This window comes from Leptodactylus fuscus, chromosome 8, assembly GCF_031893055.1.
Source record: "Leptodactylus fuscus isolate aLepFus1 chromosome 8, aLepFus1.hap2, whole genome shotgun sequence".
NCBI lineage: Eukaryota > Metazoa > Chordata > Amphibia > Anura > Leptodactylidae > Leptodactylus > Leptodactylus fuscus.
The window spans coordinates 84,276,896-84,297,413 of NC_134272.1; the positions used below are offsets into that span (position 1 = coordinate 84,276,896).

The window sequence follows — 20,518 nt, forward strand, 5'->3', positions numbered from 1 at the left end:
TTACTTGTTATCTGTAGCTCCCATTCTCCTCTATGGAAATTTGAGGAATAGGGTAGAGCAACACTGTTCAGCTGTTCCCTTAAGTCCGACCCTAGGGACGTAAGACCCTATTTTTTTTTCCATAGAAATTAACTCAAGACAAATTAGAAAAAATATTTTACAAATTCCATAAGGTACAACAAATGCAATGACACAATGACTGACTGAGCCGTTCAAGTAAAATGGCACCACGTAGCCCAAGCATCCGGTAAGACAAATTTCAGGATTGCGAAACTGCCGGGGAAATGATTATTTTACCGGCTTCTCTTCGGAAGATACATAGCCGCCTCGACTCCCTTCCTTGTAGTTACTTTGTATGTTTTCAGTGGCTCTTTTGGGAATGATCTGCTAGGAGAGCGCGATAGCCGAGATTTGTGGATATAGTTTCTATATGTTGAAAACACAAGGACACTTTAAATCCTGAAAATAATTTTCTACTCGGTAGTTTTACGATGGTTTTAGTGGAACATTTGTGATCCTTTCACTCTACATCACTACATCCGTCAACTCCCAAACCCCATTTCCAGAAGCAGTCCTCTTTCACCTCCCATCGCGTATTGAAAGAGCAGAGGACTTTCAACTCAAGCTGCGAGTTATGATTACTTTATTAAATAATGACCTTGAAATGTATTTTAAAGTATATTTTCTTCCCGTGAATTTATTATATTTTTGCGAAAGTATGGGGAACAGAAGCCATGAAAAATATCGTCAGCTTCAATTTACCTCTTAAAGAATGTTCTCTTTATCTTTCTCCCATTTACAATGATGTCAGACCTCTTATTTTTATTAGCGAGATCACAGAAATAATTTTCTAGGTTATTTTGGCTTGACCTCACTCAAAAAGAACTTGAAAGTTCTCTATACGAAATGACAGGTATGAGCCGGAAAATAGTTTGCAAGACATTTAATCCACATTTTATGCGTGACCTTAAAATAGAATGTTCTGCTTATTTGTATAGAAGTCTATGAATGAAAGGGGTTTTCAGAGTTGAATTAATAGTTCAATGACTATAAGTGTATAAGAAATAACAAAGCGGAGTAGCTGTAGAGGAGCTAGTACCATAGAGACATCCGTCACATAATAATGTAGGGGCAACACGGTGGCTCAGTGGTTAGCATTGCAACGCTGGAGTTCTGGGTTCAAATCCTGCCAAGGACAACATCTGCAAGGAGTTTGTGTGGGTTTCCTCCAGGTACTCTGGTTTCCTCCCACACACCAAAGACATACTGGTAGGGACTGTACATTGTGAGCGCTATATAGGACAGTGACTGTCAATGTCTGTTAAGCACTGCGAATATGATGGCGCAATAAAAGTAAGCATAATAGTAATGAGTAGAGATGAGCAAACAGTAAAATGTCCGAGGTTCGATATTCGTTTCGAGTAGCCCCTCAAAATTTGACTACTTAAATCGAATATCGAACCCTATTATAGTCTATGGGGGGAAAATGCTCGTTTCAGGGGTAGGCAACGTTCGATCAAATTATACTTACCAAGTCCACGAGTGAGGGTCGGGCTGGATCCTCCGTGCAGTCTTCTCCTTGCAGCGTCCCTGCGGCGTCTTCCGGCACTGAATTCACTCTGCCAGGCATCGGGCCTGGGCACAGCCGACTGCGCATGTCCGCTTGTAGTGCGGGCATGCGCAGTCGGCTCTGCCCAGGCCGATGCCTGGCAGAGTGAATGAAGGGCCGGAAGACCCGGAAGGCGCCACGGGGAAGCTGCACTGAGAATACTTCTAAAGGTAGGAGAAGAACCAGCATTGATTGGCCGACTGTATAGCATTCGGCCAATCAATGCTGGTTCTGCATCAAATTTTTACATTCGAACAGTGAGTGGTACTCAATCGAGTACGAGTATTTCGAATACCGTAGTATTCGATCGAATACCTGCTCGATCGAGTACTACTCGCTCATCTCTAGTAATCTTTCTAGGAGTCTTTCTTTCTATTTCCTCCATATCCTGAGACAAGGCACAAGATGATCAGCTTTTGAAAAAAAGAACAAAAACATAACTTCATGATACTGTGCCGGTAGTTGTTTATGCAACACATAGGGCCAGTTAGCGGTTGAGATGTATATGGTAACCTATAATAGGTTTTGCTAGCATGTCACAATTAGGGATTGGCAAGGGTTGCAATATTTGTTTTGTAAGTATTAGAAGTGCTATTATTATATTCTGGGTCCTCAATTTATGATAAGCAGAGCCCTAAGGGCAAAAATAATAAATATTCATGCTATCCTTCCCTTCCCTTTCTTGGGTTCCATCATTGAGCTCCTTTGTGGGCGTCCGGTCCTCTTCTTGTCTTCTGGGTCATGTCAGTAGTACTGAGGTCTGTTATTGGGCCACAGTGGTCACGTGTGTTGGACTGACATCTTGACACTTAAAAGGACCCCAGAGTTTAATAATGATTCGTGGGTGACGAATTTCCAAAATCTCGGATTTCTCAACATTTTTGAAAAATGATCAATAAAGCTGGCTATGGACAACTTGTTTGCTCATCTCCAGTCACAATAATGCACTCAAGTTTCATGATAAACAATTGGAGCAAACTTTGGAGAAAATTACTTTTATTACTGTAAATTATTATTATTATTATTATTATTATTATTATTATTATTATTTAGCAATGATCAATTATTAGTCGTTTGCCATCGGTATTATGCATAAATTATAAAGGGCTGTTTCTTTCTTGTTATCTGAATGAAGATGTTTTGCATGATCCTATGAGTTAGCAAATCGTTTCGGTCCCTTTCCATTTTCATGCCCTGTCATCTTAATTTTTTTGTTAATTTTTTTGTTGCTTTTTTTTAATTCTTTTAATTTGTGCCCATTTTCACTTTCAGAGCAACAGTTATGTGATCCTGGGGAGTTCCTATGTCACGATAATGTCACATGTGTGTCACAGAGCTGGCTATGTGATGGAGAACAGGATTGCCCTGATAAGTCAGACGAAACACTAGGTCATTGTAAGTAATGGAATTTATTTTATGTTTCAGTGTTTTTTTGCTTTAGTGTTAAGTGCTTGACCTTGAGACACCTTGGAACATCATAGTTACTTTGATCTACACTTCACCAGGCTTTCATCTTTCTGAACCTTTGCTTAAAAAAAGTAAAAAAAAAAAAATGAAAAAATGTAAAAGAAAAACAAGAAATATTTGAACACCGATAGATGTGCGTAATGTTCATTGAACAAAGCGTAAAAATTTGAAGCTCTGAATTTCCTATCGGTTCCAGGTTCACGAAGCCCCTTGCATGTTTTGGAATTTTAGCAGCATCAATGGACTGTTTTTACTTAAACTTTTTGTCTATAAATTGGCAACATATGTCTTGTGTTCCAGGCGACTTTTGGTCTTGCAGTGGTCGTAATAAAATCAGGGTTCATGTGTAACCTCGTTGGGAAGAGGTGAGAGAGAGGGGCTCTTTGGGTAGTAATATTAATATACAAAATTTATTACATCTTAACACATTTAGCTATATCCAAACCATATAGAATAAGACAATATGCCAAATTGTAGTGCCTACCAAGATGTTGAACATCTATCTAAATTGCTATCATCGGAAACTCTCCTGGAGATCCCGATGGCGCCTTTCACAAATCCGTCCAATAAGGGAACACAGAAATTGTACTTGACTTTGGGCTAAAATGGTGTATTATGAATGTTTGTCAGATCCATTGGTATATATGAGCATCCATTTGTGGCATCACAATGGGCACTGCTTAAAATTGTCTCTTCTTTGGATTAGATTGCAGTAACCTTCGACTTTTACCATTGCTTGACCAAAAGTCACCTTGAACCCTACACTAAGCCAGCTGTAGAACAGACTTTTATTTTGTCTGGATTATTTGGTTGCTCTTACCCTGGTCATCTACCTTTTATGAATTTGAAACTATAGACTTTTACTAGTTTTTTGAAGGACAAGCAGCGCCCTATGTATCTGCCAGCCAGTGACTTTTACATCATATATGACCTGGCATACTGACATTTTCTGTACTTTTCTGAAATTTCAATATTCGTTGACTAATTCTAGAAACTATAAATTCATTTATACAGAAAATTTAATTTGTGCTACTACTTCATAACTATCACATCGTAACTTTGTTGCGGTTATAACTAGACTTTGGCAGAAAATCCAATGACTTCTCTACACATAGGATGTCACCATTTCTCCAAGATATATGTCCCAATATTTTGCATGGTGGATCTTCTTGGAGCCTCATATTACCATTTTACTAAAAACTTTTGTTTTTGTATACTGGTTTTCCATCCATTGACATCAAAAATATTACTAGAACTAAAGAACAGGTAAAGACATTAGTCTTTAGTGGACAGTATTTGAGCATTTGGCTGTTGTAGTTAAAAAAAAATTCTTAAAAACTTGTTGTACATATCCAGGTTCTGAGTGCTATGATTACAATGTATTGTATAAGGTATTCTGTGATAATAACTTGTATCTTAATGACAGTTTTTGTTTTTTTTTACGACGTAAGGTTGTACTGAAGCTCTTAAAGGGATTCTGTCATCAGGAAACTCAATATTAGACCAGTTATAGCACATTACAGGGGACATTATACTGAGCACCATCTTACCTTAGATAGTCCAATTTGTTGAAGTTTTAAGGGTAAATGAAGTTCAAGTACAATGGTGGGGGATACCAGACCCCCCAATGGCTCCAGGACTTGGAAGCAAGTGAAGCAATGTCATAGATGTTGGATGGGAAGAGACTGTCAGACAACTCAGACCTGAATATAGAGCCCCTGTAGAGCCTGGTATGCCTCATTGCACTTGAGCCTCATTTGCATATTTCTAAAACTGCTTTTTTTTTTTTTAAGGTAAAGGATTACCTCCTGGACTATCTAAAGGTATGGTGGTACTCAGAATAATATGCCCTACAGTATACCGAGGGTAGATTAATGATGACTTTCACAGTGACAGACCCTATTTAAGGTCACCTTACACCTTGAATAGCTCCCCATACAGAGTAGGAATATGTTTCCAATAGGGAAAGGAGAATAAGCTGGAGCCGCACACCTCTGGTGGTGGCTTTTCATCCCAGAGAACAAAACTATCTGGTGTACTACCTACCCGATTCTTCTCACTTCCAACATAATTCATAAGATCGTTGGCTGGTGGTGTCAAAATCGGTAGGATTGGATGACTTTAGCCTTACGTGTATGGTGAGTTTCACATAAATGCATACAAAACACATATATAATATAGTTAAATTATCCATCAAGCATAACCTTTGATGATTTTACCTTCTATGCTTTCTCTGTATATAAAAATGGATAAAGATTAGAGATGAGCGAGTAGTTAAATACTCGAGGTTCGATATTCGTTTCGAGTAGCCCCTCAATATTCGACTACTCGAATCGAATATCGAATCCTATTATACTCTATGGGGGAAAAATGCTCGTTTCAGGGGTAGGCAACATTCGATCAAACTGAACTTACCAAGTCCACGAGTGAGGGTCGGGCTGGATCCTCCTAGAAGTCCCCGCATCGTCGTTCGGCAATTAATTCACTCTGCTAGGCATCGGGCCTGGGTATAGACAACTGCGCATGCCCGCACTACAAGAAAATGGCCGCTTACAGTCAAAGCAGCCATTTTCTTGTAGCGCGGGCATGCGCAGTCGGCTCTGCCCATGCCCGATGCCTAGTAGAGTGAATTCAGAGCCGGAAGACGCCACAGGGACGCTGCGCGGAGAAGACTTCTAAAGGTAGGAGAAGAACCAGCGTTGATTGGCCGACTGTATAGCATTTGGCCAATCAACGCTTGTTCTGCATCAAATTTTTCCATTCAAACAGCGAGTGGTACTTGATCAAGTACGAGTATTTCAAATACCATAGTATTCGATCGAATTCTACTCGCTCATCTCTAATAAAGATGTTCGAATGCCCAACAGATATGGCCTCAAAGTGTTTTTTCCAAAGTGTATTTTGACAGTAGGTATAAGAATCCTGTAGTTTTGAGCCATGTGCTTGAAAAAAAATATAAAAAAAACCTGAAAAAAATACAAAAAAAATATTCTATGGTATTACTCATCCCCTTGTATAGGAAATATGGATCTCTCCAGAGCACAATGCCAAACGGTACATAAATGCTAGCTGTTATCTGTAAGAAAATATATAAAAGCAATAGATCAGAACTATGGCTCCGGCACAAGTGGAAGGAAAACAGATACGCGTAAAGAAAGTCGTCGGAAAATACAGGTTTGCTTAACATTGCTTAACAATACCCATTTAAGTGGCAGGAGCCGTCGGAGAACACAGCGGTCTGTGAATAGATTACGGAGCACAAACGACTAGAGAGAAGATGTTATTAAATTTTAATGTCCCTAGTTTGTGTCTGAGGAAAATGAGAATGTTTCCCGTTGAATGTCACTATGTTAATCATGGCGTATAAAAGACTGAGACTGACAAGAACAAAGCGCATGGAGGGTTTATAAAGTATCGAGAAGAGGCAGTGCGCGGTTTTTTTTTGTTTGGCGAAAAACTCGTGAAACCGTTGGAGGCCATTGGCTAAATTTAATAAAACACTGATATTAAACTTCACTCCGTTTTTTTATTATTTGTCTGTTTCCGCCATTTATAGCCGAGACATGACCTAAATCGCAGACAAAAATTATTCACTAAGTTAAATGATCTTAGACCCAAGGCGATGTGCCTGTCTTGTGTAACGTCTGAGAATAACAAGGTTGCGCTGGAAATTGGAAATGCATTGAATGTATACACTGTAACGCTGGGGGTTCGTGAACATTAACCATTTCAGTCCCGGGCTATTTTGTCTGGTTCTATACCAGACACATTTTCATATTTTTTCATACATGCGGTTTTGAGTGTTAGAACATCTATTTTACTTAGGTCTTTCACTTAATTTTTGCACTTTTTTCAGTAAGGGCGGGTTTACACCTGCGTCCGGTCTCCGTTTTGTGAGTTTCAGTCTTCTGCCCTAGAAACTGGACAGGAAACGAAAACCGGGGAGTCAGTGTGCGCCGTGAGTGTCTTGTGCCTCTCCACAGTGAAGCCGGTTTTTTTTACCGGACACAAAGTCCTGCATTTCTGACTTTGTGTCTGATGAAAAGAACTGGTTTCGCCGCGGACAGGTACAAAATGCTCATGGGCGATTACTTTGAAAAATGACTGCCAGTTTACCTCTCCTGTCCAGTTTCTTGGGCAGAAGACAGAAACCTGCAAAACGGAGACCGGGCACAGGTGTGAACCTGCCTTAACATGTAAATGATTTTTTATGTTATTTTTAATTTTACATGTTTTTTTCACAGCTCTGGTTGTTGCAGTTAAACATGACCGCGGCATCCAAGGGGTCACACCATGCTACATGTCCCAATTGGCACCCCTCTCAGTGATTAAAAATAATAAAAATACTAATACTCACCTTTCCTGGACTCAGCATCCACTCCAGAGCTCTTCTGGCGGTGACGAGGCCCTACTCCACAAGCGTGATTGGGCCCCAGCAGTCAGGTAGAGTGCACAAGAGTAATAACGTCATCACTCCCGGAGCGCTCCACATGACCACGGGGACCCAATCACTGCCCAATCAGTTTCCATGTGTGCACCATGCTTCTGCGTGGTTTGTGGGAAGTTCTTCCCAACAATGCTGTACTATTAGGGCAGATGCCAGGAAGGGGTTAATGCAATTTGTTGCAAATTAATTTGAATATAGGAAAAGTTGACAACATTTTTCCAAAATTCGCTCATCTCTAGTCATAATAGACATTTGGGGTCATCTTAACAGAATTTTTTTAGGAGGGTTGATTTGTCCTGTAACTAATGTATCACAACTACAGAGCTGATTAGGCTCCTCTAGGATCATATCACTGCCAGGTCATAGGGGAGCCGCCATAGCTGTGTATACAGTTCTCATTGAGTGCTGTGTCCACAGTGATTGGGAGGGCAGGGTCTATAATAAGCTATCCCCGCCTTCTCTATAGATAATCTAATGTAGGTACAGCTGGGTCCCCAATTCTGCAACTACAAGATTTCATGCAGCTGGTTAACATTGGATAAGTCCTTGCAGAGCTAACAGTGGACCACCCAAACATATATTGTATAGGTTTACTATGGTTTATATATGGATGACCTATGCTAAAGATAAATTAACAATATCTATGTTCCAGAAAATTCTTCAAAATGTTAAAAATTAAAGGGATTGTTCAGAATTATAACTTTTTTTTACTGTCCACAAGTTATGCATAACATTACAGATTAGCTCCATTTATTTCACTTGAGCTGAGTTAAAAATACAGTACCATATACAACCCTCTAGCCAAACTCATACATTGCCCACTGTCAGCTGAAATAGCCACCAGTGCCAGCCACATCGTCTTTGATTGTCAACCAGAATACACGACCATAGTGTAAACCAGTTTGATTTCCAAGATATAACCGTACATTCCCCATTGCCCTCAGTGCCAGAATATGCAATAACTTCTTCCATGAAAGTGAGAATCTATCCATAACACTTTCCCATGGACTCTCCTTTCCCTCTGCCTTACCTCCAAAATTCTTGCAGTTTCACTAGGAAGTTTGAACGTCCTTATCTAGATCGTATTTTCTTTTGTTTTTAAGCCTAAAGCACTTGATATTCCCGGGCGGTCTCCAATCCAAGTACCAACCAAGCCTGACTCTTCTTAGCTCCCGAGATCAGGGTGGTGTGGCCGTAGACCACGTTTTCTTTGATGGATCCTCAGTACGGTTGAGCCAATCTTGAGATTTCAGGATCAATTTTAAAATCCGATTTCTGATCATTTTCCAGCCGATCCTGATCGTGAAATTTGCTCGATTGCTGATTGCAATCCGATCTTTTCCAATCCCGATTGCTCACCCCTAGTCAATGCTTCTCTATGGGAAAAGTCACTTTTAGGGTTGAGCCGATCTTGAGATTTCAAAATCCAATTTCCGATCATTTTTCCAGCCGATCCCAATCGTGAAATTTGCTCGATCGCCGATCGGGATCTGATCTTTTCCGATCGGTCAACCCTGATCTTCCATTTTCCATTTCCTTTTTTGAGATGACCACCTCTCTCAGAGCCCAGTTTGGATAGGAGTGATATAAAAAGTTGTGCGAATAGTGACAGCGACAATCATCCTTTAAGCAATTACTTTTATTTAGGGCAATATAATGTCCTTCTTGTTTGATCTGCCAGGTATATAATGTATGTGTTTGTCTGTTTTGCATTGCATTACTGAGTGCTACTTGATAACCTCTTCATATAAAGCCATGTACGGTACTTTGCATTAGAGACGTGTGTGGAGAGGTTTAATTATACATTATTATGAGCATCAATATCTCCTGAAGTGCGAGACTGATTTGAAGAAATTCATCCAGAAAAGCGCTTGTTAATAATCATTGATGAGTAAATGAGTGAATATATTTATCTGCTGTTGATCATTTTATGGTAATGCGTTATGCCGGTCGGATGAGGTTTAGCATTCCTGTAGGGAAGAGATATGGGAATATTATGGTTGTGTTAACATATAGTAGATGAAACTGGCCCATGCGTCTCGGAGAATCGCGTGCTCATAAAATGCCACTTAGTTCATGTGAGATTGTAAGAAAAGGATTGACAGATTGATAATAGTGTGTGTTCTTATTATTGGCCAGTCCCCGGCTATGAAAGCTATACTGTCAGATTAGATTTGTGATGATAAATTCATAGAGTGGAAAAATACAAGCACTTACTGTATAGTAAATATATTCTATAAGAGCTGGGAAACAGGGACAAGTATATGGTATGTGCAATAGTATAGGTAAATAACATGGTGTTTCTTCTTCAATGGCCATTTTTTTTTATGTCAGAGTGTCTAGAAAAAATTGACCAGATAAAATAGCTAGTTACAACACCCAGAGAAATTGGCTAGTCACAACAACCAGAAGAAAAGAGTCAATCATAGCTCCTACATAAATTGTGAAGTGACAGTGCCCAAATAACTCAGACACTAACTGCACCCGAATAGAAAGTGACAGTGTCCACATAACTCACACACTAACAGTACCCAAATAGACACTGACAGTGCCTAGATATATTAGACAGTCACATCATCCAGATGGATCAGACAATCTTGGAGCACATATAATCTAGAGAGTCACAGGCTCAAATAAATTAGACAGTCAAGGTACCCAGAAAAATTAGATAGTCACAGTACACAGATTCATTGGCCAGTCACAGTGCCCTGATATAATAGCCAGTTACAACACCCAGAGAACTTGGTTAACCCCTTCTCGACATGCGCCGTAATAGTACGGCGCGTGTCGGGTCTGTAACTATGGCGACCGCCCGGGAGCCGGGCGGCCGTCATAGCCGCCGGGTGTCTACTGCTTTAAGCAGTAGACAACCGGCTCTAATGCCTCCGATCGGTCCCCGGACCGATCGGAGGCATTAACCACTCCGGCGCTGCTGTCAAAGGCGCCGGAGGCGCCATTTTCCCGGCGGCGCATGGGCGCCGCCATTTTGGCAGGGATCGCCGGCTCCTGGAGCATGCTCCAGGGCCGACGTCACGTTCCCATGACAGCCGGGAGCCTTGTTAAAGGCTCCCAGCCGGTCTGCAAATTCTCTCTTTTGCAGGCTGGTGTATACAGCCTGCAAAAGAGATGATGATTTTTTGCAATGCATTGCAATGCATTAGCATTGTAATGCATTGCATTAGTGATCAGACCCCCTGGGGTTCAACACCCCTAGGGGGTCTAATAAATGCAAAAAAAAATTAAAAAAAAAAGTAAAAAAATATAAAAAAATATGAAAAGTATTAAAAGTTCAAATCACCCCCCTTTCCCTAGAACAAATATAAAAGTAGTTAAAAACTGTGAAACATATACATGTTAGGTATCCCCGTGTCCGAAATCGCCTGCTCTACAAATCTATAAAAATATTTTTCCTGTTCGGTAAACGCTGTAGCAGGAAAAATAGTCAAAAGTGCCGAACCGCCTTTTTTTCACTGTTTTAATTCTGATAAAAATTTGAATAAAAAGTGATCAAAGCAATAACATTTCCCGAAAATGGTAGAACTAAAAAGTACACCCGGCCCCGCAAAAAAAGATGCCCTATACATCCCCGTACACTTACGTATAAAAAAGTTACGGCCGTCGGAATATGGCGACTTTTAGAAAAAAAAAATTTTAACACCGTTTTGGAAATTTTTTTAGGGGTCAAAATGTAAATAAAACCATATAAATTTGGTATCCCTGGAACCGTACCGAAACACAGAATATAGGGGACATGTCATTTTGGCTGCACAGTGAACGCCGTAAAACCAAAGCCCGTAAGAAAGTCGCAGAAATGCATTTTTTCTTCAAATCCACCCCATTCTGAATTTTTTTTCCTGCTTCCCAGTACATTATATAGAATAATTAATGGTGGCATCATGAAGAAAAAATTGTCCCGCAAAAATTAAGACCTCATATGACTCTGGGAGCGGAGAAATAAAAAAGTTATGGGGTTTAGAAGGAGGGGAGTCAAAAACGAAAAATGAAAATCAAAAAATGCCATCGGCGGGAAGGGGTTAATCAAAGCACTAGGATAAATTATAATATGCATACAGTATATTACAGAACAGGTGGGGCTAAGCATATTATTATAATTATTATTATTATTATTATTGTTTGTTTATATTACACCATTAATTCCATGGTGCTTTATTGGGGGTTTACATACAGTACACAGAATATACAGGTAGATATAATACTAACAATGACCGACTGGCACAGTGGGGTAGAGGGCCCTGCCCGCGAGGGCTTACAATCTATGAGATATATACTATTGATATATATCGTCTACCAATAAGTATTTGGACACCAAAGCAAATGAAGATATCTGCGGTCATGATGTACGTCACGCCTTCCATCGTTAAATAGGAAACAGCATTGGCATTAGTCTTACGTAAGATGCCACGAAGTGCAGAGCTGTCCAATTTCGAGAAAAGGGTAATTGTGATGAACCACAGAAATGGTCGATCCTTAAGAGACATAGCAAGCAAACTGAATTACCCAAAATCAACAGTGACCTATGTGATTACCAAGTGGAAGGTGAACGGTGATTGTCGGAATGTGCCCCGAGTAGGCAGACCCCGAAACTGGGAGATAGAGAGCGATGACTTCTGGCCAGAGAAACCGCACCCAACCAATGGCTCACATACACCAAGAGTGTCACCAGGCATCCAGGAGTATTGTGTCCATCAATCCCATCCATAAGGAAGCATCTGCTGGGGTCTACCAACTATGGGATAGGGATAAATGTTGTTTTACTATTCTACCACAGGTGTCCAAATACTTATCGGTAGACACTGTATAGTTTTGTGCCTAAAGATTCAATATAACGTTTCAACAAATTGAAATTTGTCGGAATCCATATTTTGAGGGAAATGCGTAACAATGTGGCACACAATAATGACAATCTGTATGACCCCTTCTATAAAAATGACATTCAAACATCAACTGGACGGGAAAATCTTTTCACCTAATTTCACTTTTTAACTAATTTTTTATTTGTCTGTGATTAGAATACATCGTATGAATGAATTGAACACGCTCCAGGTACACATTGGGTGACTCAAAGTATGTAAGAGGAGAATTGATTAACGTATTGTACTCTATGGGCTGGCGAAATGGCGAATCGCGCAGATTAATACACTTGTCTCTACCCGTGACATGACACTATCTGTCATTTCGCCATAGATTTATCTTACATAACTAGGCAAATAGTTTCACTAATACAATAAAAATAAAGTTTCTCCCCTATAAAGTCTTGTGTAAAGATATTACAGACATCAAAGGAGTCCGGAAACTATAAAGTGCATGAAAGTAAAGGGCTGTATGCAGGACACCGCGCAGCACAAAGTAACATCAAACATTCTTTTTATTATAAGAGGATACATTATTCTTTATATTATGCAACTATTGAAACAAAATGGGGCCTCGTACATCAGATGTGATTTGTTGCTATGGGACACAAGGCTACTTTTCATCTCTCAGACAGTTTTGATACATGAGGTCCACTGGGGTTCGTATCAATCTTGTGATGATGAAAAAAGATTCAAATATGTCAAAAATTATTTATCAATTTATCACACGAATCTCCAACAAAAATCACAAAGCTCCAGTAGCTCGTTTTTTCATTAAAGGGGTATTTTTATCTTTTAAAAAATATGGTATTGATTGAGGTCCCACCACTGAGAGCCCCATCGAAAATAATGGAGGAAGCCGCGACCTCTCTGATGGTGCCGTTTTCTTTCAGGTCTCATTTTTATTGAACTTACCATATGGTAAAAAGTGACACATTCTGGAGGTCAGAAGGTTACATATTGAAAGGGTTTTGTTAAAACATTGAAAAATACCAAAAAATATTGAAGTGCCATATTGTGATACTTGTAACTTTTTTGTATTCCTGTGTGCAAAGCTGTGTATGGTTTTTTTTTTTTTTTTTGTGGGAAATAGCTGACGTTTTGATCACTTTTTATGAATATTTTTGGTGGGTGGAAGGGTGAAACAATGTTGATTCAAACCAGTGGCATAACTAGGAATGGTGGGGCCCCATGGTGAACTTTTAAAATGCCCCCCCAACCGATATCAACACCGAAGACCTCAACCGACCCCTCCTACGCATTCCTGCGCACTCTATTATGCCCCATAGTGGCCCCTACACACAATATTATGTCCCTTAGTGGCCCCTGCACACACTGTTGTGTCCCTCCGTCACCCCTCCACACAGTATTATCCCCCATAGTGGCCCCTGCACACAGTATTATGTCCCTTAGTGGCCCCTGCACACAGTGTTAGCCCCCATAGTGGCCCCTGCACACAGTATTATACCCCATAGTGGCCCCTGCACACATTATTATACCCAATAGTGGCCCCTGCACACAGTATTATCCCCCATAGTGGCCCCTGCACACAGTATTATCCCCCATAGTGGCCCCTGCACACAGTATTGTACCCCATAGTGGCCCCTGCACACAGTATTATCCCCCATTGTGGCCCCTGCACACAGTATTACCCCCCATAGTGGCCCCTGCACACAGTATTATCCCCCATAGTGGCTCCTGCACACAGTATTATGTCCCACTGTGGACACCCATAAACAATTATTATACTCTGGGGTCTTTTCAAACCCCAGAGTATAATAATCGGAGACCCAGGGGGAGAAAAACATAAAAAAAACCTCTGTTACTCACCTATCTCCCGTCTCCAATGCTGATGTTTTTTTAAAATCATTTTTATATATATTTATTTATTTAGAATCTATATTTTATTTTTATTTATTTATTTTATATATTTTTATATTCTAACAGTATGACCAATTTCAGATGCAGGAATTGTTTTATTGACTTTTTACAGTTTTATATATTTTTTATCTTTATGCTTTTTAGTAGTTTAATACTGTATAATTTTTTAATCTATTGTAGTCTATAGTAAAATTGCTGTGTTACTATTGAGCCCTGCCACTTGCAGAGCTCAATAGTAACCTAGCCTTGGCAGGCATGGTATGGTTTCAGAACAGATACTGTGATGTGTAAAACAACACAGACCCAGCGGCTATGGCATCTACTCGTTTTCTTAGCAGGCACCATATTTAACACCCAACAATCCACTGTAATGGTAACATGGATGTCTTTAAGAGGTTAAATATCCTCTTTCCTTAAATAGATTATCCTATCAACAAAGGATCCATTTGAAACCCTTGGCTCATAGCAGGACCTCGTGCCTCGTGGACCTTGTTGCAGTTGAGCTCTATTACCCGATCAGAGCTTTAGCCCACTGGGGGTCATTTAGTCCCCTCTTGGGCCACTCTGACCCCCGACTACTCAAAGTATAATCTAAATCTAATAATAATATAAGCTATTACTCATTACTCACCAAAGATAGGGATAGAACTTCCACTGGAAATATTCATGTCACTTGGGTATTATAACTTATTTCTTTTCGGAAGGGTATAATGAATCATTTTAATGTGCACCATTTTACTCGGTGAACAATTTGAATAGAAGCATGACCCACATCTTATTAATTCCAAGAAGCTAAAGAATGAAAACTTGGCTGAGTAACTTAAAAATACAATATTCCATTCTAATGTTTTAATAATATCTGGGTGAAGAATTTGCATGAAAGTCTCATTGCTTCAGACTGTGATCCGCCTAATTGTTCAACCCCATAGAAAGCATTTACATACCGTATAATAAAAACATTATGCTTTACGTTTACAGTTTATTAGGCCCCGTATAAGGCGCACAGACACATTAAATCAAGCGCTCACAATAACCGCACATAATATTAAAGGATATAATCATCAATAAAAGCTTCCAACTTTAAGGTGGCATTCATTGAATGTGTTCCAAGGAGTCGTACGGAGAGTTCTATTGAATTAGCTTTAATATTAGTTTAATACCATTTAATTACCCAACGTGGAGACAATGAGAAGTAGGAATGAATGTTTTGCATGGGTATTGTAAGTCGATAAACAAAAGGATTATATTCACAAGGAGTTTCATAGAACATGTATAACCTTTGTTGCCCTAAGTGAGGAGCGCTACTGCTGGGAATAATCTACTTTGGTACATAGCTTTATTTTTTTTTACTAAAATGCAAAGAGTTGCTTGGTTTGACTGTAGATTAGTGTGTTCAGGATCAATTATGTACATGTATGTATACAGTGATTCAGGAGCTTATAGACATATATAGATGGGGTCATAAAGGGAATGTTCCAGCAGAAAATGGTGCAGAAATCACCAATCACCACCGCATAACAGAATATCCAAGGGTGTATGGACCAGCCTGGAGGAGAGGACAGCAACAATACAGAACATGAAATATTTTACGACTCAATAGGAATCCAGGTAAAACTCTGCAAATGTTATTGACCCCTTTAAATTTGCCTCAAGGCTTAACAAGAGCCTGTTTGACTTGTGCAGTCCCAAAGATGGCCAGGCACCTTGGCCAAACAGCTGGTCCACTGGATTAGTCAAGTATGCATTTGTTCTCGAGTCTCCCCATGTGTGGCCCTTTTTAAATCAGAAGGTTTGGCAGACATTCATCTAATATGTAGGGCCATCTTCTGCGAGGTTCACGTTAATGTTCGTCTGTCTGTCGATCGGGTCCACATGGGAACCCAAAAGACCAAAAACCCCTCCGCTAAAAAAGTAGTTACCTGTGGCGACCTGTGAACCCCATAGACTATAATGGGGTCCACCAGGTGTCTGTTGGGTTTCCACCAGTTTTATACTAATACCATTTAGAGAACCCTATGTCAAGTCATTCATTTGAGATTTGCCAAAAATACCCATCAGATATCATTTGTGGTGACACATAGGACTGCAGATAATTCTAAAGAAACCTTTACTGTGATAAATAAATGTAGCCTCATAAAAACCTAAAAAAAAAATATAAAAATATATCTGATCGATTAGATTTGGCAAGTTTATCCTTTCAGCCAAAAGCTTTTTCCTTCAAAGTCAGTGAAAGATGACCACACTGTCGGGCCAAAGGTGTCCACTTGGTGTATTTTTTCCCAGTTCTATTTCTAACGTGTTTGATAATGACCCAACCACCTGAAGAATTATAAGGAGTTCATGTTGCTTGGGGAAAAAAACGTTACAGTAATGAGGCAGAAATCCTGGTGTCAGATAAAGAAGAAAGAGATAATATCGCCAAAACGTACACCACAAAAGAGAATATCCAAGTGTCCATGGACCAGCCCGGAGGAGAGGACAGCAACAATACAGAACATGAAATATCTCACGACTCAATAGGAATCTGGATACAACTCTGCGAACGTTACTGAATGTCTATTAAAAGTCGATACAGCTATATGGACTTTTAATGGACAATCAATAAAATTTTCAGAGTTCTAGCCCGGTTTCCCATGGAGTGAATGGACATTAGATTTTCTAGAAATCTTAGAGCACAGCGAGACTGTAAGACTTGTTTCTGATTGCAAGTATAAGCGTATTATAATATTGTAGGTAATCATCAGAAAAAAAATCTTTATCCAGTGAACCTAAAAAACTCCAAAGACTCCATTCTGAAATCAAAAACAGCACGTTGACCTCTAGATGAATAATAAATTTTGACTTTCCTTCCATTAAATGAAATTGCAGTAAATTCAATCTTTATCTAACATTCAGCAAATCGCTTTGGCTTCTAAGAAAGCGGCATTTGGCTAAATTGAGCTGAGATCTTTGAATGTGGCTGAGCGACAATACCATACATAACCCATGTGCTGAGTCCAGGAGCAGTCGCGGAGACCCTCTCTTCTAAACTCAAGGACGCAAAAAGGTTTATCCAAAACTTTCCTAAACAGAAACATATTCTAGACAGTACAGTGAAAAAGTCTCAGGCAAATGTGGAAAGAATTTTTTTCAGAAATAGAAGGGTTAATAGTTTATTTTTGGTAATTAACAAAAACAAGTCAAATAAAAGAAAAGAAATGCAAATCCCATTAATATTTGGTGTGACCTTTGCCCTTTGCCTTCCATCGGTTCTTCTCAGTACTTGCAGACAGTTTTTGACAGAACTGGAAAGGGAGCATGTTCCCGCCGCCATCTTGTACAACTAAGCACACATCTTCTGTGAGTGTAGGCTTGTCCAATCCATCTTGTCTCTTCACGTCACCCCAGACTGACTGGATGTTGTTGAGATCAGAGTTATATCTGTGGAGCCGGAACATCATTCCCAGGACTCCTTTTTATTCTTTATGCTGAAAACAGGTCTCAATACCATTGGCTGTATGTTTGGGGCCATGATCTTACACTTATAAATGCCAACATCTGGTAGAATCCATATCGGCACAAACGTAAAACAATCAATGCAAGTGAAAGATATCACAAAGCAATATAGACTCTGTAGCCTTTCTGGAGAAACTTGTTGGAATTGTTTTCCCATATTAGGTGATGCTTTTGGTTTCATTTGACTATTGATATATTAGAAAATCTTAAGTTTCAGTGACTTATAGGTGATTCATGTTCCAACTAGGCGCACATACTTTTTTAAGAATGTACTGTATGTGATGCTAATAAGTGTGGTCTTGTGCATCTACTGGGAATGTTGTTGTTGTTGTTATTTGCAATGAAGTTTTTTTTTTTTTACATGGACAGTGCATCTCCAGAAAATCCTCAGCTATGTTTGGGTCTTGAGGCTTTCTTCAATGGTGTATTCATAATTCCAATGATTGTATCTATCCATCTTGTATATTGTCATCCTCCATCGCCTCAAGTCTACCAGCCATGATTATCTTCTTTCACTGAGCTGATAACATTCGATTCAGTCGTCTGATAAGATAACTTGGATACATTGTTTATAAACCTAAGATGAAAATACTTTATAAAATAGGACAGATGCCATGAAAGCACAATATCAATTCATAGAATTGTGCCTTGGAAGTCTGTAGTTTTATAGTTTAATATATAGATGTATCTAACTTGATGATTGATGCTAAACTTTATCAGTGGCTTTTGTTGTGTTAAGTGATAAGTTATAATGCTACACGAAATTATCAATTATTTCAATTTGCTTCTGATTTAAACCCTTTAAGTTAAGGACCCCTTTAAACTTGTGACAGTGTGCAGGTAGGGTTGAGCTGATCTTGAGATTTCAGGATCAATTTTAAAATCCGATTTCAGATCATTTACAAGCTGATCCCAATCACGAAATTTGCTCGATCGCCGATCGGAATCCGATCTTTTCCGATCCTGATCACTCAACCCTAGTCAATGCTTCTCTATGGAAAAAGTCACTTTTAGGGTTGAGCCGATCTTGGGATAACCTCTGACTTCGATCCCACTGGAAAAGATCAGAATTCCAATCTCGATCGTGAAATTTACTCTATTGCCGATTGGAATCCGATCTTTTCCCATCCGGATCGCTCAACCCTATGTGCAGGGTCATCATAAGGCTACTGCTAATGACGTCTATGATCATAATCCGTATTTGTATACCGGTAATCTGTTCTGTAGCATTGTCGTAGGTTTTCTTCATTAGGTTTCCACCCATCTAACTTTAATCACCGATCCCATGTATAGAAGGTACAATAGATAAAGCTGAATAAATCCCTTTAAGAACTAACCTTTACTTTTAAAGACAGTGACGTCCAACTCTCTCTGGATATTTTCAGCTCTGTATAAAAGACATCTATTCGCGCTCGCAGTCAGTTATTACTGTCATATTTAACTGGTGGCTTTATGGGAACTCATACATAGAATTATCCTATTCTTGGAAGATGTGATGTTGTCTAAAAATAAAGAAAAAAATAATAAAAAAAACTCAGAGCTTTAGTGTCTTTTTTTTTTTTCAATATCAAAATCCCAGTAAATCCCTCTATCTTCATCTATCATCTCGTAAATGTTTCCTGATTCTTATAGAAGGAAAATGTAGTGAATTATTATGGGATTACAAAGTTTAATCCATGATGATATTGACATTAAAAACTCAATTAAAGGCTATTTAAGAGGATTAAAATTATTTAATAAAAAAAGACTTTTTTTTTTCTTTTTTTTTTTATTACGGTAAGGGGAAGTCTCAATGGAATCAGTCAAGAGTGAAATTAAAGTTTTGAAACCATCGAAATACGGGAAACATTTCTACCCCTCCCCCTCCCAAGAATTAGTAGGTAAAATAAGTAAATAAGTTGACATGACCAAGTCTTCCCATCTGTCCATGTTAATATCCTTAAGACCTTGCACGTGCAAACAAGCAGCCAGACTTAAATGTGATGAAGGGGTTTGCTATTTGTAAGCAATTCACACCCCGAAACGCGTTATTTTGAATAAAGTCTGAAAGGAGCGCGATTCCCGGCCTTGTGTCTTGGAACTTTGGCAGTTTTGAGATATTGCTGCTGTATTCCTGTGGCTTTGGTTTCTTCTTGACCAGTCGGGCACTGGTTGAACGTGATCCTCTATCTGGGAATTGTCCCATCATCCCCAATACTACCCAAACTATTGGTCGGAGTGTATACCTCCAACACTGAGGAAGTCGGAGATTATTGAGGTCATTCCAAGTGAAAGTATTCATTCCATGGTCTTTTTGTAAGTTTTACCCTCAGAATTTTACTTAATATCTATAAGACATAACAATGGTGAAAATCCCTAACACAAAACTTCTGTAGGCCCTAAATTTTGACGACAAGGAGCATCTTGATCAATACCCTGAGGTCCAACAGAGGACAATCCTGATGGATGGAAAATTTTTCACTTTTTTGAGCAATTTCACAAAATATTCTGTTGCGATTTCACAAGCTGTTTCCCATAGGCCAATATAAGAAAGTTTCTATAATGCAGAGCTGAACTATTAGGATAACCCAAGTCCATATGCCCCGTTAAGCCACAGTGGAGAGCAATACTAAGGGTATGTAGCTGTAGAGTAGATCTTGCTTGGGATAAATCAGCAACTATATATTACCTAGTCCCTTATTTTATTCTTGGTTTCGGCATGGGAATGGTTTTGCCCTCCTGTAGCTTTTTCTGGGACAAAGTTCTGAT

At 39.3% G+C, this 20,518-nt stretch overlaps 1 protein-coding gene across 1 annotated transcript in view; it reads left to right on the forward strand.

Annotated features, from left to right (window-relative positions):
- The window catches only part of LRP1B (LDL receptor related protein 1B), a 1,094,775-nt gene that overhangs the window by 242,522 nt on the left and 831,735 nt on the right, over window positions 1-20,518 (forward strand). The window contains exon 2 of the mRNA XM_075284520.1: window positions 2,882-3,004. Coding sequence (XP_075140621.1) covers window positions 2,882-3,004 — 123 coding nt within the window. The remainder of the gene's footprint in view (window positions 1-2,881; window positions 3,005-20,518) is intronic.